General features: G+C 54.0%; 12 protein-coding genes across 12 annotated transcripts; 6 read left to right on the top strand and 6 right to left on the bottom strand.

Moving 5' to 3' along the window:
- Positions 1 to 425: 425 nt before the first annotated feature.
- On the top strand, positions 426 to 1,578 carry CC84DRAFT_1162117 (uncharacterized protein; the record flags this gene model as incomplete). Its single annotated transcript, XM_018177911.1, has 2 exons — positions 426 to 1,144; positions 1,193 to 1,578. Coding segments are annotated over exons 1-2 (931 nt in total), but the record flags the coding sequence as incomplete, so codon positions are not given.
- Positions 1,579 to 1,697: 119 nt separating this feature from the next.
- CC84DRAFT_1162116 (acyl-coenzyme A thioesterase-like protein 13) lies at positions 1,698 to 2,656 on the bottom strand. The gene is made up of 6 exons (XM_018177910.1): positions 2,595 to 2,656; positions 2,497 to 2,537; positions 2,431 to 2,443; positions 2,308 to 2,373; positions 2,070 to 2,250; positions 1,698 to 1,996 (listed from the first exon to the last, which is right to left on the bottom strand). The coding sequence occupies exons 1-6, from the start codon at positions 2,619 to 2,621 to the stop codon at positions 1,842 to 1,844; spliced, it is 483 nt and encodes a 160-aa protein (XP_018038487.1). The 5' UTR covers positions 2,622 to 2,656; the 3' UTR covers positions 1,698 to 1,841.
- Positions 2,657 to 2,897: 241 nt separating this feature from the next.
- Positions 2,898 to 4,364, top strand: CC84DRAFT_1185081 (RNA polymerase II transcription factor B subunit 2; the record flags this gene model as incomplete). The annotated part of the gene is made up of 2 exons (XM_018180784.1): positions 2,898 to 3,021; positions 3,091 to 4,364. The coding sequence occupies 2 exons, from the start codon at positions 2,898 to 2,900 to the stop codon at positions 4,362 to 4,364; spliced, it is 1,398 nt and encodes a 465-aa protein (XP_018038486.1).
- Positions 4,365 to 4,445: 81 nt separating this feature from the next.
- CC84DRAFT_546305 (uncharacterized protein) lies at positions 4,446 to 5,463 on the bottom strand. Its single transcript, XM_018186667.1, has one exon. It carries the CDS (start codon positions 5,043 to 5,045, stop codon positions 4,527 to 4,529), a length of 519 nt encoding a protein of 172 aa, XP_018038485.1. The 5' UTR covers positions 5,046 to 5,463; the 3' UTR covers positions 4,446 to 4,526.
- A 406-nt stretch (positions 5,464 to 5,869) lies between these two features.
- Positions 5,870 to 7,113, bottom strand: CC84DRAFT_1214653 (uncharacterized protein; the record flags this gene model as incomplete). The annotated part of the gene is made up of 2 exons (XM_018182659.1): positions 5,870 to 6,865; positions 6,916 to 7,113. 2 exons carry the CDS (start codon positions 7,111 to 7,113, stop codon positions 5,870 to 5,872), a joined length of 1,194 nt encoding a protein of 397 aa, XP_018038484.1.
- Positions 7,114 to 7,982: 869 nt separating this feature from the next.
- CC84DRAFT_1214652 (uncharacterized protein) lies at positions 7,983 to 8,429 on the top strand (the record flags this gene model as incomplete). The annotated part of the gene is made up of 2 exons (XM_018182658.1): positions 7,983 to 8,048; positions 8,106 to 8,429. The coding sequence occupies 2 exons, from the start codon at positions 7,983 to 7,985 to the stop codon at positions 8,427 to 8,429; spliced, it is 390 nt and encodes a 129-aa protein (XP_018038483.1).
- A 1,042-nt stretch (positions 8,430 to 9,471) lies between these two features.
- Positions 9,472 to 10,089, top strand: CC84DRAFT_1214651 (uncharacterized protein; the record flags this gene model as incomplete). Its single annotated transcript, XM_018182657.1, has 3 exons — positions 9,472 to 9,653; positions 9,701 to 9,846; positions 9,896 to 10,089. 3 exons carry the CDS (start codon positions 9,472 to 9,474, stop codon positions 10,087 to 10,089), a joined length of 522 nt encoding a protein of 173 aa, XP_018038482.1.
- A 228-nt stretch (positions 10,090 to 10,317) lies between these two features.
- On the top strand, positions 10,318 to 11,801 carry CC84DRAFT_1114332 (uncharacterized protein; the record flags this gene model as incomplete). The annotated part of the gene is made up of 3 exons (XM_018175393.1): positions 10,318 to 10,643; positions 10,707 to 10,860; positions 10,912 to 11,801. Coding segments are annotated over exons 1-3 (1,149 nt in total), but the record flags the coding sequence as incomplete, so codon positions are not given.
- Positions 11,802 to 13,728: 1,927 nt separating this feature from the next.
- On the bottom strand, positions 13,729 to 15,607 carry CC84DRAFT_1214649 (uncharacterized protein; the record flags this gene model as incomplete). The annotated part of the gene is made up of 2 exons (XM_018182656.1): positions 13,729 to 15,478; positions 15,534 to 15,607. The coding sequence occupies 2 exons, from the start codon at positions 15,605 to 15,607 to the stop codon at positions 13,729 to 13,731; spliced, it is 1,824 nt and encodes a 607-aa protein (XP_018038480.1).
- Positions 15,608 to 16,899: 1,292 nt separating this feature from the next.
- Positions 16,900 to 20,336, bottom strand: CC84DRAFT_1085260 (DUF1765-domain-containing protein; the record flags this gene model as incomplete). Its single annotated transcript, XM_018174095.1, has 2 exons — positions 16,900 to 17,743; positions 17,791 to 20,336. 2 exons carry the CDS (start codon positions 20,334 to 20,336, stop codon positions 16,900 to 16,902), a joined length of 3,390 nt encoding a protein of 1,129 aa, XP_018038479.1.
- Positions 20,337 to 21,927: 1,591 nt separating this feature from the next.
- Positions 21,928 to 22,418, bottom strand: CC84DRAFT_1173663 (uncharacterized protein; the record flags this gene model as incomplete). The annotated part of the gene is made up of 3 exons (XM_018180050.1): positions 21,928 to 22,199; positions 22,258 to 22,342; positions 22,392 to 22,418. 3 exons carry the CDS (start codon positions 22,416 to 22,418, stop codon positions 21,928 to 21,930), a joined length of 384 nt encoding a protein of 127 aa, XP_018038478.1.
- Positions 22,310 to 24,154, top strand: CC84DRAFT_537097 (transcription initiation factor-like protein iib). Its single transcript, XM_018186664.1, has one exon. It carries the CDS (start codon positions 22,776 to 22,778, stop codon positions 23,880 to 23,882), a length of 1,107 nt encoding a protein of 368 aa, XP_018038477.1. The 5' UTR covers positions 22,310 to 22,775; the 3' UTR covers positions 23,883 to 24,154.
- Positions 24,155 to 24,320: the final 166 nt, after the last annotated feature.

The raw sequence follows: 24,320 nt of genomic DNA, 5'->3' as shown, positions 1-24,320 counted from the left end.
GATTTCCGGCATTCCTGGTCCTCCGAGACCGCATCTGAAAGAGAATTCGACGCCAATCACTCAACGTCATGTCAAGCCATTGTCCAACATCCAAGAACGCTCGCCACAGCCACCAAGACGAGATGGTCTGATGGCTCCTATCATCACATCGAAGATGGGTTCGATTGGACCTGCCACACCGCCAGCATCCAGCAAACGCAAGCACCGGCAGAATGTGGCCCAGACTCCGTTCGCAGCCCAACGAGCTGTGCCTAAGAAGCGAAGCCCTGTTCACCCCCTAAGTTCGCAGCCTGGTTTAAATGAAAATACTTACAGAAATACGCGTCTGCTTGGGTCTATCAGTCCACCTAATTCGACGAAGATCGGCTATGCTGCTACACGGTCGGCCTTGCCTCGAGCATCCACCGAGAAAACCCTCCGGAAGCGCACGTTCCCTGGACCAAAGAAGCGGATGGGCGGTGGTGCACTGGCGCGCTCTCAGGCTATGGTGAATAATGAGGTGAGACTCCCTCGTTCCTCTACTTTTCACCACTTTGTGGGTGCAGGGGATGTTCCACCTGTGCCTCCGATTCCCGAGAAGTACAAGAGCGCGTCTATGTCTATGCTTGTTCCAGCAAAAGAGCCCTTCGAGAGTTCCACGAGAAATCCGACAGGGACAATACAAGAAGAATCTCGAAAGACGAGTCCTGATTCCGGCGATAGCTCAGTTACTGCGCTTCCGACTATGCTCGGCTCTGGCGACGTGCAGCAGAACAATGGTTCCGATAAAGCCTGGATTAAGAAGCCTCGTTTGGCGGGAAAGAAGTCAAAACTTAGCATCCACATCCCAACAACTGGTCGATCGTTCTCTGCCAAGTCTAGTTGCGTGTGGTCTGCGAAGACCCCGCAAGACCTAGACATCGCTGACATTGGTGTCTCTCTACAGGTGAAAGACTACATGCCAGCGTTGTACTGGGCCGGCCGTTTTCAATCGCGTTACGACCAATGGCGCACCGAGGCGATGCAGGACGAGCTGAATCCTGACTATCATATGAGCGGACCGCTCGCGCACTATAACGTGCATCAAGAGAATGTAGCAGCATGCCACATTTTCATTCAGCTTCGAGAATTATGTCTCTCGCATCTAGCAGCAGACAGTCTATGGGTAAGCAACCGTGCAATAGTGAAACCTAGCTATACTCACAGTTGCTAGGAATTCGAATATAAATACCGTCAAGACCACAACTTGCTTGGAACCGATGTGCCCCCATTGAACGCTAAGCCTGAAGACGGAAATCAAGGGCCGTTAGGCCGCGCCATACGGAAGATGACGCCGCGGAAGAGTAGCTTTGTCAATCTGTTGAAAGGAAAGGGTTGGAATGCGGAAGACGTGACTGACCGTGATGTCACACTTCGCAAGGCCTCCGAGACATCTGAAGAGAGCCACCTAGGATGAGACCGCCGGCTACAATGGAACACGATGCCTCTACAATATAAGATGGACGATGTGACGAAACGTATGACATTATGGACACGACTTCCGAGAATTGCTTCTGTATCATGTGGAAAGCGATGTTGTTCGGAGCGAAAGATGTTGAGGTATCGTACCGCGTCGCGTATGCACTATACGCTACATTCGCTGTCCACTATAGTCAAATTGATTCAGGGTGTTGTGACAAGGTTTCGCTGCGCTATAGCATAGTAATATACGTATCGAAAGCGGTTCGTTATGTATTGATTCTTGATGAAGGATCTCTTGGTCTTGCTGGAGTACCAGGATGAAGATCTCAGTACTCTCGGCCTACGTATAGCCTACATTGGGATACCACACTGTGTTCAGGCTGTCGTCTTGGTGCAGCAGTCTACTCTTTCTTTTCCACCCTGGGGGACAATTCTCCGGTGATGTTGTTCGGATCTTTCCAGGCCAATGCGATAAACTTTGTGTGACTCCCACGTGCAAACACCTCGTCTTTCTCATTCTTGAACTGGATAGACGTGAATGCCATAGTCTTCCCAACTACGGTACGTCAATATCGCACTTGGAGTTACTTGCTTGGGTCACTGGCATGGGAAATGAAGAGGAGACTTACACTTGTCGCACGATACTTCCGCCCTGATGAGATCTCCTATCTTGCCCCCGGATGAGAGGTAAGTAACGTTCAGGTCGGTTGAGACACCAGTTGCGAAAAGGCCACGCGAGGCTACGGCCAGGGAGCCTCCGAGGTCTACCATGCTGGCGATGGTGCCGCCATGGAGAATATTCAAGCGATTCTAGGAGCTATTAGAGGGCCTGGAAAGTGGACACAGGAGATATAGTTGTAGACGGACTGTGTGATGTTTCTCGATTGGGAGCTCGAACTTCACACGGCCGGGGACCGCGGAGGTTACTTTGAGCTGGGCGGCTGATTAGACTGATGGTTTCTGGGATACTTTTTGTTCTTAGTATCATACGCCGTCAAGTAATCTAGAACGGTCTCAGTATCGTAGCATCGCTTTCTGGGAGAGATATCTGTATACCTCGGCTCCAGGCCGGATGATGCTCGGAATGACTCCCACACCTACACAGTTGATTAGATGCCATGTGCTGTAATGAATATAGTATATGTAAATCATACAGATCGCACAAATTTGAGGGCAGGCATCTTTGCAATGTTGGCTATCTTGCCGTGTAGGAGCGATGTCTCGCTCCGCTCGGCAGTTGTCGAAACCACCGTTAGGCGAACAAGGGGGTGGAGCGGACGCTGCTACCCGCTCCCTGGCGGCTTGGCACGCGTCAATGAACCTCGCGGCCTCCCGCGTTTGCTTTACCTGCCACTACTTTTCTACACGACACAAGCAGCTCGTCGAGAACGAACCCCACCGCAAGATCATATCATGATATCGCGGTAGTCCATAGTCTTTCGCCCACATCCCCCACGATGTCGGCCTCATCCTTCCAGGCGCTCGACTACCTCGAGCAGCTGCCCGTGCAAACGCACAGGAAACTCTACGAGCAGCCCTCCACCGTACTGGCCATCTTCCGCTGCATGTTGCCGCACCTGGGTATGTTACTCCTTTCCCTCCATCCCAGTCCGCTTTGTAGACGTGTATGCAAATGCTCACGCGCTTCAGCAAAATCCATCGTCATGGCCCTGCTCTACATGCCCGCGCCGTTTCCTGCCGCCGACCTGGACGCCTGGTTCCGCGCAGACTCCGCGCAGACGAAGCGAGGCGCCATGTATATCCTTGAGAAACTGCACATTACTGTTCAGAAGCAGGACGACGCGCGGACGCTCTCGTATGAGCTGTATCCTAGCTTTGCTTCGAGCCTGCGGCAGGCGCTCGAGGGGAGCGGGTCACACCGCTCGTTCGGCGTGCCATCGCACAAGAGCGAGGAGAAGAGGGTCAGCGTGGAGTTCCTGGATAGTTACTCGCAACGGCAGTGGGAGAACATCTTGTTCTACCTGGTTGGAGGCACGGTGGGATTCAGGAACACAGGAGGACAGGATATTGGCACCGGAACAAAAAATCTGCTGCAGATGGCAGGCTTCTTCCATCATGGCATGATCACGCGAGAGGGTTTCACGTTTGTGCTTAGGGACACGAATGCACAGGTCTGGAGCTTGCTCGTTGCCTACCTGAGGAACGCGCCTCAGCTTTCCATGTCCGAGACCGACATTCTCAACTTTCTCTTCATGCTCGGCTCCCTCGAGCTGGGGCAAGACTATTCCACCGCCACCCTCTCCGCAACACAACTGCAAATGCTCGAAGACCTCGCCGAGTTCGGCATCATCTACCGCTCGCACAAAGCCGCCTCCACCTTCTACCCGACCCGCCTCGCTGTAGCCCTCACCTCCGACGCAGGCGCTCTCTCGCAAGGCGCCGGCTCCGCCACCGGCGGCGGGTCTACCCAAAAAGGCTTCATCATCATCGAGACCAACTACCGCCTCTACGCCTACACCAACAGCCTTCTGCAAATCGCCATCCTCTCCCTCTTCACACATATGCGCACGCGCTTCCCCAACCTCGTGACGGGCAAAATAACGCGGCGCTCCATCGGGCGTGCAATCTCCTACGGTATCACATCCGCGCAGATTATCGAGTACCTCGACACGCACGCGCATCCGCAGATGCAGAAGACGAAGCCGTTCCTGCCGCCCACCGTCATGGATCAGATCCGCCTGTGGGAGTACGAGCGGGAGCGCATGGAGACGACCCAGGGGTATCTGATGAGAGAGTTCCCGAGCGAGTTGGTGTACAAGGAGTACGTGCAGTATGCGAAGGATAACGGGGTCCTCGTCTGGCAAAGTGACAAACTGCGGATGTTTTTTGTTGACAGTTTTGAGGTTGTGCAGGCAAAGGTCAAGAGGGACAGGGAGAGGACGCAGGCGCGAGGGGTACGGTGAGGCGACTGCTTCACAGGGTGGGAGTTGCATTTCTGTGCGTCATGATACCTTGCATTCGGATTTGCAACCGACTTTGATTATACAAGAACGATAGGCGCCTCAGGGAGCTTCACGATCTGTACCACCAAAATACCACGCACTTGCCAAGGAAACAAGACCGACTCAACATACAAGCGGCTTCGAGCGTACGGGCTCGCAGGATTGGATGTCCCGTTGGCTGACATGCATTGCCGGAGCTACATCTGTGGCGCCGTTGTCTGGAACTGGAGGCTCGACAACTGCCGCGGACGCTGTTTCCCCGGATTCGGCTGGTCCCGTTGTACGCCCAGCAAGATTTCCAACGCGCCTAGCAGCATCCTGAGATGGCCTGTCGTAGCAGAGGTCCCAAGGCAGCGTATGCGCCACAGTGAGCCTGTCCTCAGGCAAAGGGCTTGAATAAGGCGGAGGCTGTACTGGCTCGTCGGGCATGCTCCCACGCCCTGGAACCCTTGGCTGCCGAAGGTGGTGATGGTTAGACTTGGAGCTTGTTAAACGCTTGCAGTTGAGCAACTTGGAGGCTCGTATTTGGAGAGCACGGCGCTTGTGGTGGCGGTAGTGGTGGGGATCGTGCTTTTGGGCCGCGCTGGCTGGGTCGCGCATCACGGCGCGAGGTGCGACTGCGATGTGAAGATCGATCCGCATGGTCAACAGTAACGTGCCTAGCAGTAAAAAAGGCACGAGTCGTAAGACATGATAAGAGAACGAAGGAACATGGCGTAGTGATCAAATGTAGCTTAGATAAAGTTTCTAAGGATGGGTTGTCTATGAAAACGACGGTTTGCGGATGTTGAGATGAGGGTCGAAGGCGCCGGACAGGAGGTTACGCGACCTCGCCCTGGGTGGTTGTTGGGAAGCAGCGACCATGGGTCGCTTTCGCTTCTGACAGTTGAACCTATAATTCGTGAACCAGGATAGGCAGGCGCTGGTTCAGCACTCTGCAGTGTCGTAGCTGGTTTCGACCAACTAAGACTAGTGTAGCCGTTGGGCTGACATGATGCAGGCCTACAAGTATTTGTGCATCTCTTGGGAACAACGTATTGTAATTTATGAAGTTCATACCTAATGGACGTACAGAAAGCTCGGAAGCCCCCAATACCCATTTTTGTAAATGTGTCCGAGTTTACCGTGATCTCTTAGTCCGAAATCCCCGGTAAATGAAAAATCAGGAGACGTCCGCCCATATGTTGTTTCGCTTTGGATGATCCAAGCCTCCATTCAGCTCCCGAGTAGAACGCCAATAACGCCAATCCATATGCCAAAGTGAACTTGCGTATATGTGAATGAGACTCGCAGACGAACAGAGCGGGTGAGAAAGCCTGAGCTGGAAAGTAGGATCACTTTGCCACTTGCTGTGGCGGAGGCACTGGTATTACTCAGGTCATGGTACCCTCGCAGCCGTGCTGCGTAGACACTTGGTCGAAATTACCTTGCGTGACCACTGAGGCAGTCAGGCAAAGCCAGAAGCTTCAAGACCAATTGACAAAATCCCATTCGTCGTCAGAAGTCGAACCGGCAGTCTCCTGCTTGACGTTGGAATCTGACTTGATGGTAGGCTCTGATTTGATAGCAGACTCTAGCTTGACGGTGACGTCTGGCTTGATAACTTCCCAGGGGCCAGGGTCGTGGAATGGGTTCGACGGAACAAGGTCTGTGAAGGGCTTTGCAAACGGATCGGTCGCTGTCGGGGAATGGGTCAGGACCGGCTCGGTTTGTGACTCAGGCTTTGGGCGGTGGACGAGCGAGAATCCGAATTCGTCGCTCGAGCTCTCGGAGTCACTATCGCTTGCTGAACAGGTCGCTCCTCCACCAAGTGTCCTGGGTCTGTGAACAAGAGTGAAGCCTCCGTGCGACGGCTCTTGCTTCTTCGTGTGACTGCTACCCTCGGTGTCGTTGCCTTCCAAAGCAGGTCCCTCATCATCCTGGAATATCTCGTATTGGAAATCACCGATAGCGCGCTTGAGCAGGGTAGCCTGCGAGTGTGGCGTTGGGCGACACACGGGTAGTTGCACGATCTCGTTCGCTCCGTCATCCTCGAAGTTTCGACGCATGCTGGTTCTACAAAGGTCTTGGTGGAAGGTAAAGTTTTCGAAGGCGGTCTGGCGGAAATCCACCCGGTCACCAAGCAATTGGTATTTGAAGACGGAGACACAGTAATTAAGGATCGTGTCCAGAAGAGATCTATGTTCATCCGAGTTGGAATTTCGCCCCCCAAAGTGTTCGTAGATGAACCTGATGGTTTCGCATAGATCCGAAGGGGGCGTTGCGTTGCAACAGGCGAATTCGGTCTCTCGTGTGAAGTTGACATAGGCCTGCACTTGGAACTCGGGGACGTCAAAGTCCTCGGCGACCTTGAAAGCTTCGGCATGGGGGAGAAGAGAGCCTAAGCATTCTTCTGGGTCAGAAACGTAGGTACCGGTGTACAGGAACCTGAGTAGCGATACAACGGCGGATCGCGACGTAGCCTTGATGAATGGTCAGCCGAGTCCAGCACTCGTACATTACCAAAACGTACCTCTATGCTAGCTTGTTCGACCTCACTGAACTCACGGAACTCGAAGGCGTGGTACAAGAGCGGACATTTGTCGAGAAGTGCGAACCTGCTGATGTTGTGGATCTGGACGACGGAGCCGTCAGGCAACAGCACCATGAGAGTTGACGTCGCCGAAGCGTCGGCAGCAGCAGCTTGCTCCAAGAAATTGAGGTCGTCCATGGCGCGACTGGCCATGTACGGAGAGGACAGTCTGGATCTGGTGATATGCAGCAACAATGGGGTGCGGAGGGACAGAAGCTAGGGATCGACTCAGTCGGGAGTGATCGAGGCTTCCTCACGGTGAAGGTGATTCGCCAGCTCGTCCCTTGCTAGGCTCCAACTTGGACACTGGTGCATGCGAAGGCTTGGGTGAAGACGGGCAAGCTGACAGCTACCGGTGAGTCGGCTGTGCCTGAGTCAATCAATGAACAGCCGCAATTGCAGCTGAAGTGGGTTCGTGGACAACATTGCACGGCAAATGGAGAGTTTGCGGGGAAGGCTGGGAGCGTTTGGTGGCACCGCGATACAGACACGGATTGGCTGTGCTGGTCAAGGTCAAGCGCGTGCTCTCAGCGTGGCCGTCTTCCTGCGGCCCTGGGTAGTGATTGGGGCTGATGGTGGGATGACGCAGGACTGTTGTGTTCGGTGAGCTCTTAGGAGTCCAGCCACACCTCGCCAGGCCGCCATGACGGCTGTGTTGGTCGTGGTGCCGACGGGACACCCTGTGACCTATGTAGCTAATGGTGTAGTAAACACAACCCCGGTATGCGAACGGGCGTTGCGGGTACGCTGCCGCACCAGCCACAGTGTAGGGGGCTATCGATAAGGACGGCGTGGGATGCTCCTGTCGCCGTTCCGCGTTCCGCGAATTTCCTCAACAACATTGCACCAAAGCTCGCACTCGTTGATGCCTTCGCTGGCTTGGCTCTTTGCGACTCTCTGAGACTGCCTGCGCGGTGACGTTGTTCTGCATCCTCGCTCTGCAGTCGCGTTCGTTCTCTCGCTGAGTCGGGCGTCCTGCCTTCTGCTCTCGCGCGCCCCGTCCTGCCATGGGCCTGCTCTCCTTGCTCCCTGACGAGTATGCGTCGGTGGAGACATGGCTCAAGCGATTGTTTGTGAGGCGCCAACTCTTCCATCGTAGCTATTGTTATTCTAACGGCTCTGCATGGCAGTTCCTTTTGGGTGTCGTCACGCTCGGGCCGTGGGCCTTTCTCGTTGTCTACGACCTCGTCTTGTACATTGTCCGCTCCGTCACGTATGAGATTCCGTTCGTCGGCGGCCGCGCGCGCGGCAAAGCCCGTCCTCGAGCTCCGAGCCTAACCGAGCGACCCAGCGGACACAGGCGCAAGTTCAGTCTCGCTCGACGGCGCGAGCCTGAGAGTCCCACGAGTAGTGCTTTCCAATCGAGTCCCCAAGACACACGATGGCGCAACATACAAGAGGAGACGCACGATGCTGCAAACAAGACTTCGTTGAGCTCGGACTCAACGGACTGATTGGGTCTGTGAGTTGCCGCTGGAGGTTACATTGTTGGGTATTGCGCGGCCTGCTTGCGCGAAGCCAACAGGACCGACAGCAGAGAACGTGGACACGGTCCAATCGGCGCTGTCCAGCCTTGCACGCAGACTTCTGGAGCTGTTTGCTATCGGACATGTTGTGCTGTACCGGACGCGTCATATGTATTGGCATGGTTGATACCGTACCGTCTCCGTAGTGAGCGTTTCAACGATGCCACTGGTCACAGGATGCTCACGCAAGCCATTTCGAAACAGCTACCAGTCTTCGCGCAATGAATATCGCGATCTGATCCATGCGTGCTCATAATCTGCACCTCACGAGTCTGATTCTCTGCCGTCTGTTGGCAAATCTGTCAACATGACCCCACAACAACCACCATGCTCGTGCAAACGCCCGCGTGCTCTTCAGAATTTCCTTTCTGCTGAAGAAGTTTGACAAAAGTGTACGGATGCTCTGCACTATAAACATGAATGCAACGTCTGATAGGCGGCACATATGGGGCACCTTCCCTCGATTGTTTGCTTCATCGTCGTACACATCCTTTCCGGTGCTGCAGCCCATGAAGAACTCACCGCTCTGTGCTCTGGCCTGATCTTGCTAGCCACTCAATTGACTCAAGGGGTAACGCCGAATCAGCACGGACATGGACACTCAACCAAGGCCAACTGGTCAATGCCATCGCATATGTGCGAACAAGTGCCAACGTATTATCAAGATCCTGCATTTCGTTCCCTTTATGCCCTAAACTCTGCAGTCTCTGCACTGCAACCCTGACACCACACATTGTCACCACCTCGCTTTTTGCGAGGCAATCAGTCTTTACCTATCACTCCCCAGCTTCTTATACAAATGACTTTCGACTACGGTGTCTTTGAACAATCGAGGCTTCCATTCCGACCTCGTCCTCCGCCAATGTCCAGTCTGCCTCGGCCCCCAATGCACATCCCAATGGACGAACAACTGCATCGCGCGACGTCGGGATCTCCATTCGTAGAAATAAATCCGCGAGATCCCCGCGTTATGAGTGCGCCCTTCGATTCCAGGCTGGGCATGGAGGTACCCGACTATTTGTCTGCACTGGGCTCGCCCATAGGCAAAGGGACGTTCGGATCTCGCAACCAAAGAAGCTCGTATCCTCCAGGCTTCGAACCAGAAACTATGATGAGCGGCCCTGAGCAGTATATCGATGAGCTGGTACGCAGGTGAGATGGGCACATAGCGAAATTATCGACGGAACTAACGCGTTCAGAACCAATCTGATGGTACAATTCGTCAATAGCCAGATCCGGCCTGGAGCGCGATACTGCCAGCTGCAGCCCAAAATGTGCCACGATGCGAAGTTCCCTCCCGAGTTCAGAATTCCCAAGACTGTCGATGAAGTGAGGGCCATGGACCGTACGCATGCTGTATCCCGATCGCCAGTTGAACGCTGACATATGTGAAGCATCTTCGGTGGACAGAGTCCTACGAGCTTACAACCTTCCAACTGACCTGCGGTCGTTTCGTGCAATGACGCAGGACACGATCAACCCCAGGACCGCCCATCAAGCGAAGCTGTGTACACTGTTTGATTTTCTGGGCGCGACACAGATATCAGAGCGGCAGAGGAGCAAGAGGAACAACGGACCGCCGTACTAATGCAATATGAGTAAGAACCTCACTCGTATGGGACAACTGTTAGACAAATGCATCAATGCTGAGTACCTGGGCTTCTCGTCATAGATGCTGCCTTTCCATTGCTTACCGTTGAATACATCATAACGCTCAACAAGAGTACAATGAAACAAACCATACATGTTCATATCACTCCATCGGACTCCGAAGCATGACTTGCGGTACCTTACTCAAAGTCCATTGTATGAGCGTGCCCCATATGTTGCCTTCCCCGCAGCTAAGCGCCGCTTGGCCGAATCAGGAAAACAAATGCCCGATCACCAGCACTCCTCTCAAAAAAATTACGCTATACACGCCCTAGTCGCCATCTCGATGAGTCGATGAACGAAGCATAGGTACTTACAAGGACGCTGTACAGCTGGCGCAACAGCTTGTGCACTCGTGCGGACTCCGTACCAACATCCATTGTCGTCATGATACAGCCAGACATGACCCAGAGCCCTTTCGCCTGGTTGCTATTGCTACTCGGTGTTTCTGCCTTTGCAGCCCGGTGGGTTCTGAGAAGACCTCAAGCAAAGGTATTTTGATAATCCGACGACCATTCATTCTCTCGGAAGGCGCCGAAGTGACATGTTCCACAGTCTACTTCACAACCATTCGCGCCTCGCACAAAGCAGCAGCCAGAATATTCCGAAGATGCATACAACAGCATCGAACCTCTGCATAGTCTGCAATTGGAATCGGAGCAACCCATTCAGCTCCGAACTTTCAAGCCAAAGTATCACCTCACTATGGGTACCTATGCACGCCGTCCTTAGTTCTTCTAAACTACTAAACAGCTCTCAGCGCTCGAGAACACAACCATGTCTGACTTAGTAGCCATGGACAACACCTATGAGTCGCGCATCAAGCTTCGCTCAGACCTGATTCGTGAGAATCAACACGATGTGCTTGCGCATCGTCCAGTCGTTGGCCCAGCAGTTCTTGAGTTCTACACCTGGATGCTGGAATATCTCCCTTCCCGCTTTCCCACCGTATACACCCGCACACCTAGCGGCCTCCTCAATACCATCACCAACCTCACCCTCCCACAAAATATCACAGACACGGAGCAAGCCCTCTCCCTCCTCGGCTCAAACGTCGACACCGATTTCCTATTCCTCCTGCCCATCCCTGCCACCGACTCCGATCCCCCCCCCTCTGAAGGCACAAAATACCACCTCGAAGGCTTCATAACCTGCTTCCCCTCAGGCTTCTCCACGCGCTCCAAGCTCGGCCTCTCCCTTGCCGCCATCCACACGCCCGTCCCAGGCTACGCCACAAAACTACAAAAGTCAATGGACCGCTTCTTCGCCGCCCTCCCCGTCGGCCGCATCGTCAAGCGGCACAATTGGACCATCAACACACGGCCCGACCTCTTCGTGACCAGCGGAACGCACATCCACTCCGACGACGAACTCACAGAGGCCGATGCACAGGAGGAGGTGGACCTCAGCAGGACGGTGCTGCGGTGCGAGAGGCAAACGCTGCACCGGCTGCCGGGGACGGGAGCGTTGGTATTTGCGTTCAAAACGTATACGTATCCGATAGAGCAGGTGCGGGCGGAGGGGAGTGGGGAGGCGCTGGCGGAGGCGATTGAGGGGCTGGGGAGGGGGAACGTGCCTGAGATGACGGTGTATAAGAGGCAGGTGGTTTGGGCGCCAAAGGTTACTGCGTTTTTAAGGGGGGAGATAGACGAGTAGGGCGGTGAGGAGAGGGAGGGGTTGTTCGGTAGAATAACTGTTCTGGAGCGTATTTGGGGGCGTTGGCAAGTAGTCTCGCTGGTAGGCTCGTTTGTGGCCTTGCCTAATATACTTGCTTGCTTATGCTGATCCGAGAATAACAAATATCATGTTTGTATGTAACACAAGCTATACCCTCCTTGCACAGCTCACGTGCATGCACATCAGCCGAGTCATAATTTTAGCATGAGTTTAACCGATCTTGAATCCTGCATCTCCCACCATCACCGATCAGCTCTACACGACATGTTGACAGTGCTTCCCTATCGGTTTCAAGCCCCCTAAAATAAAACTCTCTCAAAATGATGTCTTGCGACTAGGAACAAAAGTCCCCACGTGCCAGTCACTACACCAATGAGCCCTCCCACAGACCTCTGTGGCCCCTCTAATCACACCCCTAGCCCCGTATATTCGCGCGACATTTTCTGCCCCAAACGTCCTACACACCACCGTGGCTAGGCGGACCCACTTCCTACCCTGTGCGTGGGGCGCAATCCGCAGGATGCGGTTCCCTGCGAGCACGGCGTATGTTTGCGGTGAGAAGCTTGTGGTGGGTCGAGCTTGGTTTTACCGTGGGTGGTGTGAGGTTTTGGGATGGAGAGGTGGGTGGCGTAGGTGTGAGGGTGAAGGACGAGAGTGGATGGGCGTGGGTGGGCGTGGGTGCGTGCGGGTGCTCGAGGACGTATGCTGGTCTTTCTACTGGCAGTTTAGGCTGGTGGTAGATGCGGATAGCCCTACGAGTCGCATTCGGTGTAGCGAATGGTTGATGGGTGGATGCGTGTGTTTACTGGAATGGCACATGCTCACGAGGAATATGGGAGGCTTCAAGCGTGTGTAGCTGCGTCGCGGCTTATTTGTATTTCCGGTCTGGATGGGTCAGTCACTGCCATGCTTGTGAATGAAAACTTATAGAATACCTAGCGTAGATGTGTTCGTGTAAACAGCATAGTTATGTCTCCGTTCCTGGGGGTTCCGAGCCTCCTTCCCGCGGACAGGGCGTAACGTCTTGTGGGAAAGAAAAAGTATCGCGTGGAATGCTGCTAGACTAACTTCCTGGCTTCAAGACTTCCATTGATCCGCGCTCAGGAGCTGGGAGGATGGCGTGAGTGCGGTGACGGTTTTGACATCATGCCGACGGTCACATAATTCGTAATCGTTCTTGATGGTCGGAGCGTCCACTGCTGAAAAGCATCCGACTGTCACCGTCATTGTTTGAAGGGGACCAAGAGACGATTGGCCGTCGAGGGTATGCGAATGCGAGCATACACCCGTCTAGATAAACTCTCTTTCCTTTTTTAGACGAAAGAAAGACATTTCGAGTCGTCGTCGTCGACGTCTCTCTTACAATCTCTTCTGTTGCCCCATAGTAGTTGACAATCCCCGACGACTGCACGCCACTCTTCCGATACACTCCTACTCCCCGTCTTCCACACTCCAAATCACGCTAAAGTAAGGGTCGTAGGTGAAGGACATCGCAAACCGAACGCGGTATTTTAACTTGCAGGGGCAAACATTCCAGCTACGCCGACAGGACAATCCTAACGGAAGAATAATCCGCTGATGTTGTCTAGCGGGGCAATCACTTCGTGGACATGACTCGTAGCTGCAACACGAAAGCTTGGAGGCTTGGTACGGTCCGTCGGATGCGGCACGTCCATGTACGCTGATAGGGTGTACAACAACTAGGATCGGGGTTGGTCTCCATGCATGACGAAACGTACATTTCGAATAGATAGCAATACAGCAAGCTGAAATGATGTATTGAGCGATAGAGCCCAGCCAAGAGGAACCAGTGATGACATGCACGTGCGCTATGCAACTACAAGAAGGCCAAAGGGAAAGGGTCCCGACGGCAAGAATACCGCCAAGTGCGTAGACCGCGTCAGAACTTGACGTACTTTTCGACGGGCACGCCGTTGCACATCATGTAGTTGACGCCTATCTGGCGGTCGGCCATGTTGACGTTGACAAAGACGTCTTGCACACGCTTGCTCTCCTGGACCTGGCTGCTGTCTCTGCATTTGTTTGTAAGCGGGAGCCAGTTGTCGGCCCCCGGATCCACAGCGAGGTCCATGCCTTCCTCTAGCTTGATGCAATGAAGTGCGACCATAGCGGCGCCAAACGAGTCCCAAACGCCTTCGCGTCGGCGGCAATTCATCAGGATTGCTACAGCGCGGCGGCGAAGAATTGGGTCGCGACAACGACAGGCTGTTACGAAAAGTGGCACGATCGGCGAAAGTTCGAATGATGGAGAAAATGATGGAGGTTTTCTCTTGGATGTGGACGGTAGGGTAAACTCGGACGGGCTCCCTGTAGGCTGTCTAGTTGGCGAGGGTGAGGAGAAGTAGGTCGTGGTTGCAGGGCCAGTAGGTGACGGAACGGAAGGTACAGCAGGGTTTGGTGCAATGGAACGGTGCTTCGATGATGGCGGCTGTGGTGTCTCGGTTCGAGACGGCGGTGTCGAGGTCTGCGGCGAAACTGGCGGTACACTTGCTGTCAGGGTAGGTAATGTTTCTGCCAAATCGACGATCGTCTTGAATGAGTCTTTGAACATGTCCCAGGCCATCTCTGTCCTCATACCAGTCCCTGCGGCCATGATGATACGCGTCATAATGAAAGACATTTTCAGCAGAGTATTTCCAGCGTACACTTTCGGGTCGCCCTGCTCGTGTGGTGGCAGATTGTTTTGATACAAGTCGAAAGCCCGTTCCCATGGGTCAAAGAAGGTGACGACTTGTGAATATAATCGGAGCCAAATAGGGTTGTCTGTTGCGTTCAGGTTGATGTTGGCAATTCCAGACACCCACATCATACACCTCATCAGACCTACAAGGTCGTTCCTTGCATCCGAATTTCTTGTGTACATCTCCGGTATCTGTGGACAGTCTGGGGGATTGTCAAAACCATAGTCGTAAGGTGAAGTATTGTCCGAGAAAGTCATGGCCTGTAGATCGAAGCGGTACAGCACATTGCCGATGGATTCTTGCGCAGCAGTTCGGACCTCTGGGGCAACCCCACGCTTGTGTTGGTTGAGAATAAGCAGCCCATTACGCAGATGCATATTTGCAGCTCTGTAGTTGCCCGCTAGATTCTCGTAGCAGGTGAAGATTATACATGCAATCAAAACTTTCTCAACGTCAACCCTGCCTTGGCTATGCGCCCTGAGTAGTTCGTTGGAATGTTTTACCGCTTGCATGTATTGCACAAACGCAAAATCATTTGATTTACTGGTGAAAATTGGCGATGTGCTTTCGAAACGTTCATGCATAGTGCTCAACGCGAGGATGCCATGCTTGATAGCCGGTTCAACATGGCTCAGCTGCATGATTTTTTGACTCCATAGATCCGAGTCGAAGAATTCTGTCCACTTTGGAAGCGTGTGGGCTTGGAAGTAGAGAAAAGAGCGATTCTCCATGGCATCTGGTGAAAGACTTCGGGTAGGAGTTTTGGGTACATTGGGTGACGGAGGTTGCTGAGGAACAACCAGGAATGACGAATTTCGGAACGAGGCAGCAGCTGAAGGCGAGCCGTGCCGTGCTGTCTGAACATGTTTGTAGCCCTCGCACTTGCGACCGGTTTTGGTGCAGCGCAGGCACTCTGGCTTAGTTTCATCGCATTTGACACGACGAGCTCTAAAGACAGGTCACTACTTCACTGTACTGAAGGGTTGAGGAGTTCCCTACGTACCTGCAGGTCTCGCAGCCAGTCTTGACACGTAACTTGTGCTGACGTTCGAGCTGACGCAGCTGGTTTTCATCCATTGTCAACAGCGAGTGCCACAGGTGTTACGGTTGAGGTAAATGGTGCATGGTGTGGCTCATGGAGTGCTAAATAACTCAGCGCGTCCACATACGGTGCGCTCGGCGACTGTCAGCGGGAGGGGAACGTGCGCCGGCCTCGCATAAATCATAACCCTATCTGACTGGCCTCTGCATCAACGGTGGTGACGGAACAAGAAAGATGAGATAAGCCAGCTGAATCCTTCGTGTGCTTTCTCGCCAGCTCGTGTAGTATTCCTTCATAATCGCGCTTAGTCCCCAAACGTGTACGTAGGCACTTTTCATGACATGGTGTTGCGGTTGTGCAATGCCCATGACCGGTGGACCGCCAAAGCCGATTCGCGTACGTGCCTGCAGCCACCCGTGGCGGAAATAACGACACTGTGTGTCGTAGGAACAGGAACGGTTGTACACAAATCATATCTTCGAGGTTTGGAGGTGCGTGCGCTGACGCCATTGATCCCCTGTACTTACAGACAATACCTAGCGATACACCGGATAGAGACAGGAGGCATGTCGAACGACATCTGATGACACTCATAGACTCGTGGAAACGATGCCGTGTTGTCGTTCTTCGTGCACCGAACCAGGACGACTGGGGATCCATTGTGTACAATACGGTTACCGAGGCGGTGGAAGCAACCGCTTCGAGAAGCACTACCGATAGAGTCGAGTAGGATCGTTTATACAGTACCTTGGCAATTGGTTAGCGCCATTCGGCGGCTGTCTTGGAAGCTGTACCAAAACCATCAACATTGAACTTCGAACATCACAAGTGCGAGGCGGCAAGGAGAGATTGCAAACGCGCGATGGAATAACGGCCATCCCGGCTATTCATTCAACATAAATTCCCATGATTTATACATTCGCCTTTATGGTCCTGCGCGGAAGATCGAACAGAGCCTTCCTGTCCGACTTCGCCAAAGCCTCATTCCCTGGGATTATATATGCTCCCAAATGTCCTTCCCAGACGAAAGAAGGACACATACATAGATACTCCAACACGATGCGTGGGTGCGGCGCACGCGGAACACAGACAAGAACGCCTTAGGAGCTCAACAATCCAGTATGCGCTTGAGCTCCGTATGCAAAACAGAGACGAGAAAGAAATCGTGGAACAAGACATGGTTCCAGTCCTGCTGGGGAAAGCCAGAGACGATTATGTAGAAGTTGCATGTACCATGTCGATGCTTGTACAGAGTTTGGTGCAGGAAAAAAGGCGCTAAACAGCAACAGCAATCGAGCTATGCAGATGAAAAGACAAAAGATAACGTTCACCCGGGGCGTCTGAAAGCTTCTACAGCGAGAGTGGGTGTTTCAACTTGTCTGTTCGAAGGGACTCCTTCGTTCTTCCGACGATCGAAGAAGTTCTGGCATTCGTGTGAAACAAACGTCCATTCAGCAAGTGCACGCCCAGCATAGGTACTGGACGTAGCCGCAGGCCCAGTTGGTTGTGCACTTAAGACTGGATTGATATTGATTCCTTTCTCCTGGAGGAGCACCTGCGCAGGTAATGGTAGACGCGGTGGACTGAGGCGCATGTTCTGATAGGTACCAAATCGTTTGTCTACCCACTCCAAGGAGAAACGGAAGCTGTAGCTACGGTGGGCGGGTACCGGGTGGGAATATGCGGTGACAGGCGCTTCTTTGATATCCGGCACAGGATCAAGTTCGCTATTCGGCGCCGCAGGGCCAATCGGTTTAGTGTTTTCCTTTTCCTTTTTAAGTGCGTCGCTGCTCTTTGATTTTGTCGACTGTTTCGGCGCACCACCTATGAAACTGCGGAGGATGTTCCATCGCCCTTTCGGTGCGGCTTCGTCTGGGAAATCCTGAGAGTCGACCGAAGCGGACGATAAAGGACGCTCGGGTGTGGATTTCGAGGAAGGCGAAGCTCGTCTTGACGATGGCGACTGCATGACACCGTCGAACGAGAGGAATGGCTGAGTATTGGTGACAATAGGATTATCATTACGTATGATGAGAAAACGACGACCGGGTGCGGGATTGCAAGCTTGTGTAGACGGGGGAAGAATCCGCTTATTCTCTGCTTGCTCGCGAAGCCACAGATAGTGAGACCATACTGAGCGCAGTCGGTCGCTCAAAGTTTTCATAATAGTTCTATTCCAATGATTAGTAGGGCAGGGAACATGGACGAAATTACTCACAACTCCAACGCTCCATCCCCCCCATCGAAGCGGGCGACCCTCCAACACAATATCCGCATATAGTAAGAACGAACCATCGGACACCAGTGGTTGAATCTACTCTCAAAGAATTCCGACTCGAGTAGGAATTGAAGGCAAAGGCTTTCCTTGCGACGTTCGTCCAAAACCAGGACCGACCAAGTACTGTATAGGAAAGAGAAGAGCTTGATCTCGGTTGCGGTATTGTGACTTGAGGCCATCAGTTTGCAGACCGACATCCAGAATGGCCAGTCTAGCACTGAGTGACGCTCATCCAGCATCTGTTCGTATCGTGCCAAGATTACAAACGCCTCTTCCAAAAAGTCACAAAGCCTATAGCAGGCGTTATTATCATAGACGGAGACTCTCCGAGCCGCTGCCTTCAGCAGGCAGCTGAAACCCTCCGCAAAGATCTGTCTAGCGGAAGTAATGTGAGAATTCCGCTCGGAGAGAAAATCGCGTATCAGCATAATGATACGATTTTCGGCCATTTGTCGAGTGGCGTTCGCTGGAGGGATAGGCACAGTCGAGGCAGAAGCATCTGGATCCGCTAGAACATCATCGAAGGTGATGGAAGATGTACTGTTCGTGGGTTCCTCGGTCTGCTGCGGAGCGGCAAAACGGTTGATTGTTGCATCCAAGTTCACCAGGATTTGACTATGAACCATGATCATACCCGGAGCGCAGAGACGCTGTACGCTTGTTGATGTCTTCGGGAGAAACTCAGAGACGAGTATGTGGTAGTGCTTCACGAAGACGTAAAATAGGTCACTCTCGGCACCCGACCAGCGTTTGACCCAGGCACCGTACCAATCTAAACTGGCAGTCCCAAGCGGCATAATTGCCGAACGACGTAGGGACCGGGCCGTGGTGGCCAAGGACTTAAATTTTAACGAATGGAGCGTTGGAGGGAAGGCGGAAACAATGTGCTCTGAGACGTCGTCGAGCCTATCCAGTCTTGTGATGCCCGACTCTTCCATGACCCGCTTCATCGCATCATGAGCAGGCGTCCAGAGACGTACCAAGATATCAGCAATTCCAGGGCAGAAGCAAAACGCATATGCGCATGTCTTCCCACAGAAAGTCACCAAGCTAGCAGCTGCGTTTCGAAGTGCCATCTTCTCGATCACAAAGGCCATCTGCGCAAGTAGATTTTGCGTGAAGATGTTGCGAACGTTGTGGTAAACTGATTCCGTGAGAAAATCAGAGGACGACGATGAAGCCGACCCCGCAGATTTTGTAGTAGTTGTAGACGCAGTCTCGACCCGGTCGGCAAGGGCACAGAATGGCGACGGTGAAAGTCTCCATTCTGGTCTTTCCATGATTCCAGAAATGCCCTCCAATATGGCAGGACGGTCGGTTCCAGATATGGATTGGTTGTTGCGCCCCGAGAGGAGCTCCAAAAGCGCTGTCCACCAACCATTCAAAATGTTGGCGCGTCGGTCCAGATCTTCCGGACGAAGTTTGTGGTTTGAGGGGTGGACGGCGTAGGCTCGGAGGAACGGCAGCAGCCCAGTGCGCAGGACATTGGCCTTGAAGGCAATGGACTTGTGTTGGAACTTGCGGAGGTCCCCCTCGAGCGTCCGGAACACCGTCCAGAGCTCGTCCTTCTTACGTGGCTCCGTCTTGGGACCTTTGATCTTGTCTGGAGCGATGCTCTGCGGTAGCGGAGGAATGTGGGTCGGACTGGTTGGCGATCTGACATAGGAAGGTAGCTTGTCAGTGGAGAATGATTTCGGGAACGAAGGAACGGGCGGTTCGTTTGCGTTTGCAGGCTGTGGAACGGGATCCGTGGACGACGGAGTGAAGATGCCACTGAGTCGTTTGTTTTTCTTGGTAAGAAAACGGCTCTTGTGTGTCGTGGGGCTATCGCTCGCCTCCTGCGTTGATCTGGACTCCTCTGGAATGCTGGCATTTACTTCCAAGCCCTTCCGCTTGTTTGCCTCGACACTCAGCGAATTCTTGCGCGAGTCGTCGTCTTTCTTGGGACTACCAGTCTCCTTGGTGGGCGAGGAGGACCTCGAACCGACAAAGCTCTTCCGCCGCAGGCGCGTCAGCCCGCGGACTGGCGATATGGCATTCGAGCTCTCTGATCGCTTTAAGCTGTCGCTGCGGGTGCGGTCGGCTTTGCGCTCTCGGGAGGGCTCGCGGCTTTTGCTAGAAAAAGACAGGAATATCGACGACCGGCGTGAATTACGGGGCCTCAGCTGCGGCATTTCTGGCATTCGCTCCTCGGGTAGCCCCTCCTCGTCGGGGCTCGAACCATCCGACGATGTGTACGACTCATCTGGGCTGACGCCCGTCTTCAGTTCTTCTTCTGATATCGTCCCCTTCAATTCCAAGAGGTGCGGGTCATCCAGGTCTTTGACGCGCGGAAAGTAGGTGTAACTGGCGGCTTTGGGCAGCTGCGGCTGCTCACGCGGGCGTTCGGACGGAGGAGGCAGGGCTTCTGAAACAGCCCGGTTGCGGCCTCGAAGCGCGTTGGAGAGCAAATCGTGGCCGCGCTGGACGGAGGCAACAGCGTGCATGTTGGTGAATCAGGACGATGGCCCGGACTCGCTTCCCCACGAGCTCGCTCGTGGTGTTGGTGCGGAGCTTTCTAAGGGCTCATATTTCCCAGCGAGTGGCTCAACATAGGCGGGTTCAGGATAGTACGTTCGTTAGCCGTCTCTGTGCGGTGCAAGAGGCTGGGGTGAAGATGTCAGCGGGGCGGCGAGGCAGACGGAGGCTTCAGAGCGGAAATGGGCGGGTGTTGCGGCGGAACGAGAGAAGGGGAACGCGCTGGGGCAACGAGTGTGGTGGGCAGTGAGGTAGCGACCGACAGGAGCTGTGGATGGAGACGCCGTCTGCAAGCACTGAATGCTGCGGACCCTCCGCGATGGACCGTTGATGCTGATTTCGGTAAATTGGGCCATGTAATGGCACCGCCGCGAGCTAGCAGGGATGGCGAGCAGGTTTGATCTCGGATGGCTTCGCCTCGCGGCGATCAAGATTCAGGTTGCGCTCCTGCCGCGAATCTGCATGCTTCGGGGCATTTTGCCATCCATATCCAGATGCAATCATGCGCGGCCTTCCGGCCTGCTGCCGCCTGCGTGCTGCATTCGCACAGGGGCGCAGCGTGTGACATCAGGACCACGCTTCACATAAAGAGAACGTGGGTCGTGCGATATGCAGAACCTCTTTCGCCTTTAGCGGACTTAAAGCCTGGATGGTGGAGAGCGCCCGGTGCCGGCCTCGTCGCCCAGTTAATTTCGAACGTGTTTGAGAACCGGTCTTGATGATCCAAGTATAAGTAAGCTTCATGACGCACTGCAGAGCTGCTACGGAGCATGCACAGTGCACAGCGCGTCTTCCTCCACCGTCGACTGTTATTGCCGTGGCCATGGGCTGCTCTCTAGCGCGGCTTGTGATGGCGACACAAAACGCCATTCCTAAGCCATGTGGACAGAAATGTAGTGCATCACAGCCTCTCCTGCAGCAGCGGGTGCTGGGGCTCGGCGTGGGTCTCGCATGCGAGTAGCGCAATTTCATGAAGTATTTCTGCAACCGATCTACCCGTGAGTCGTGACCGGCTGGTGGTCGTCAACCCAGAGCACCGGACTTCCGGCTGCATGATTTGAGCAGGAGTCAACGCTGGGATAGCCAGTAGCAAAAGACTTCTCAGGGCGACGTATTGCGTAACTCGCTCCAACATAACGATGGCGATTGCTGCCAACAATGTATGCTCTTGCATGTCCATGTGCACAGTCAATTGATAGCTGCATGCATAACCTCCGAAGTAGTTTCTATTCTTAGCAGCAGTGGCAAACAATGAAACCATCATGCCCAGGTGTGGGCTGGACATGGCGTATAAGTACATGTGAGCTCGCTACTGGATGCTTACAGCCCTGGTCATGCGAGCATATTCGACGGAATGGCAGATGTTACAGGGGAGACTTTGGGATTAGAACGCGGTTACCAGGAAATATAGGAAATCACGTGATATGGTGCGGCCCAGATTGGCACCTGGGTGTAATCAGGACGTGGAATGCTTAGTCGGCACTTTCTGGATGCAGCTATGTTGCCCGATAATGAGACACCCGATTATTTTGTACACGTTGTATCCTACTCGCCAGTGCTTTAATGGGCAGCAGCAGGCGCCTCCTCTGCCTCCTCCTCGAACCAGTCCTCCTCAACTGGTGCCGCGCCCGATTCCGATGAAGACGAGCCCTCGAGCTCCACCTGCTGCGTCTCGTACGCCTTCAAGTCGTTTGCGAGGTCGCTCTCTTCGGGGGATGGCGGGGCCTTGGGGAGGGCGAACTTCTGGACGTGGCCGTCGGCGTCGGATGCCTTGACCTGAGGAACCTTGTAGTTCTTGAGCTCGCGGAGGTACAGGTCCTGGACAAGATCGGCTAAAAGGCGCCAATGGCATTAGTAAAGCCCTTTCGCATGCTGCTAGGGATGATGTACCTTGTCGGACAGCCGTCGGGGCGATGAAGGTGCGGCGAGCGATCAAGGCAGGTTGCTGGCGGGCGACGCGGGCGAGCGTCTGGCGCTGCATTGGGTCAGTAGAGGTCCTCAATTGGATTGCTGGTCGCACGCACCGAAGCCCTGATGGATTGCGCAAGCATGATGGCGGATTGGGGGTGCAAGCTGAGCTGTAGAGTTGTGATCCGTCGGCTGTAGCGTTTTCTCAGGGAAAGAGCGGCCGTCCTGGGACGCACGGGCCATCTTGTCTTGGCTAGCAAACCGCGCCTGCCTGATCATAATCCCGCTCCTTCTGCCTCACACCCTCTCTCTCTGTAACTCTTGCCACAACGACCCATCGCAGCTCTGAGTGAACACACACTCAACTCCGTCCCTACCGCCGAACGCTATAGCAGCCGCTCGCTCGCTCGCTCGCTCGTACAGGAAGGTCGTGCCGTGAACCGGGTACTTTGTGCTCCTCAGATAGACAATACAAAGACCGACCGTGCTTCAATACCATCATGTCACTCAGCGTCCCCGCGTTCGCGCCCGACGGCCGCCAGCTGTCGCCTGGCGAAGTCTGGGAAGAGACAACGTCCGCTCCGAAGCAGGAGGAGTGGCGTCAAGATCTCAACGTACTCCTCATTTGCCCCGACTGTCGCGAGGTCCCGCCGAACCTAGTCGAGAACTTCTCCCGCGGTGACACGGTGTGCGGAGACTGTGGCCGGGTCCTGTCAGAGCGGAACCTTGACTTCCGCTCTGAGTGGCGCACCTTCTCCAACGATGACCAAGGCAACGATGACCCCTCGCGTATTGGAGACGCAGCCAACCCTCTGCTTCATGGCTCCCAGCTGCACACCGAGATTGCATACGGCGATGCAAGCAACAAACATCGTGAACTCTCCCGCGCCCAGAACAAGTCCAACGACAACAAGACCAACAAGTCTCTGTCCTCCGCCTATGCCTCCATCGGTCATCTCTGTGAGCAACACTCCATGAACAAGGTGATTGCTGAGTCTGCCAAGCTGCTCTACAAGATGACGGACGACGGAAAGCTGTTCAAGGGCAAATCGCAGGACGCCGTCATCGCCGGTTGCATCTTCATCGCGTGTCGTCAGCATGGCTACGGACGCTCGTTCCGTGAAATCTATAAGCTCACCCGCGTCTCCAAGAAGGAGATTGGCCGAACCTTCAAGATCCTTGAGGCCTACATCAACAAGAAGAAGAAGGAGCAAGACGGCCCCAAGGCAGCTGGCAGTGGTGCTGTGATCAACGCTGGCAACTTCAACCTCACCAAAGCCACTACGGCCTCCGAGCTTATTGGCCGAGCCTGTTCAAGGTTGCATATCGGGAAACTGGAGATGATTGCGAAAGACTGCGCCAACAAGGTCAACCAACTCGGTGTAGCTGCTGGTCGATCTCCTCTGTCAATCACGGGAGCTGTCCTTTTCCTCGTTTCGCATCTCATGGGCAGCCCGAAGAGCCCCAAAGAGATTGGCGCGGTTGTGGATGTCTCCGACGGTACTATTCGTACCGCCTACAAGCTCATGTACGCGCGCCTAGACGAAATCGTGGAGCCTGGGTGGATCGAGAAGGGCGGCGACAAGTCTCGGGTCCCAGTCGCTTAGATTGTGGGTGGGCCACCACGGCACGATGTGAGAGTTCGTTCTGCCCCAGAGCAAGCACTGCACGGGAAGGTTGTACCCAATTGTTCAATCTGGTACCACTTGGATGAGCAGTATGGAGCTTGAAGGATGTTCGTTCTACGGTACAGATTGTTCTCATTGTTTCGTTCTTCCAACTGATTTCTTATCATTTCATTGCATGGACGACGGCGTTGCAGATGGCACTGTTCGATTACGGTCATGATTACGGCTCTCGTCTCTGCCTTTGCTTTCTTTCCAAATTGTTCTCCTTGATACCCGCCGCACAACATGCGGTACAATAGATGCCCCATTTGTAATACAGACTTTGCCACACCGGCAAATCAAAAACACAAAAAAAACCTGATGCTCTCTTGAATATCCTTTCCGTTCAGTCTTCGCAGTGACGCCTGTGAGTCCGAT

The sequence above is a fragment of the Paraphaeosphaeria sporulosa genome, assembly GCF_001642045.1.
Source record: "Paraphaeosphaeria sporulosa strain AP3s5-JAC2a unplaced genomic scaffold CC84scaffold_3, whole genome shotgun sequence".
NCBI classification, from domain to species: domain Eukaryota; kingdom Fungi; phylum Ascomycota; class Dothideomycetes; order Pleosporales; family Didymosphaeriaceae; genus Paraphaeosphaeria; species Paraphaeosphaeria sporulosa.
The sequence above is the reverse complement of the archived record's forward strand: the minus strand, read 5'-3'. Positions and strand labels throughout refer to the sequence as shown.

What these genes read in the sequence shown, in the direction of transcription:
- CC84DRAFT_537097 (XM_018186664.1), top strand. Translation starts at nt 22,776, where the DNA reads ATGTCACTCAGCGTCCCCGCGTTCGCGCCCGACGGCCGCCAGCTGTCG.
- CC84DRAFT_546305 (XM_018186667.1), bottom strand. Translation starts at nt 5,045, where the DNA reads ATGCGGATCGATCTTCACATCGCAGTCGCACCTCGCGCCGTGATGCGC.
- CC84DRAFT_1162116 (XM_018177910.1), bottom strand. Translation starts at nt 2,621, where the DNA reads ATGCCTGCCCTCAAATTTGTGCGATCT. An exon ending in CAATCGAGAAACATCACACA is followed by an intron (nt 2,251 to 2,307) that starts GTCCGTCTACAA and finishes AATAGCTCCTAG; the next exon opens with AATCGCTTGAATATTCTCCA. An exon ending in GGAAGTATCGTGCGACAAGT is followed by an intron (nt 1,997 to 2,069) that starts GTAAGTCTCCTC and finishes GACGTACCGTAG; the next exon opens with TTGGGAAGACTATGGCATTC.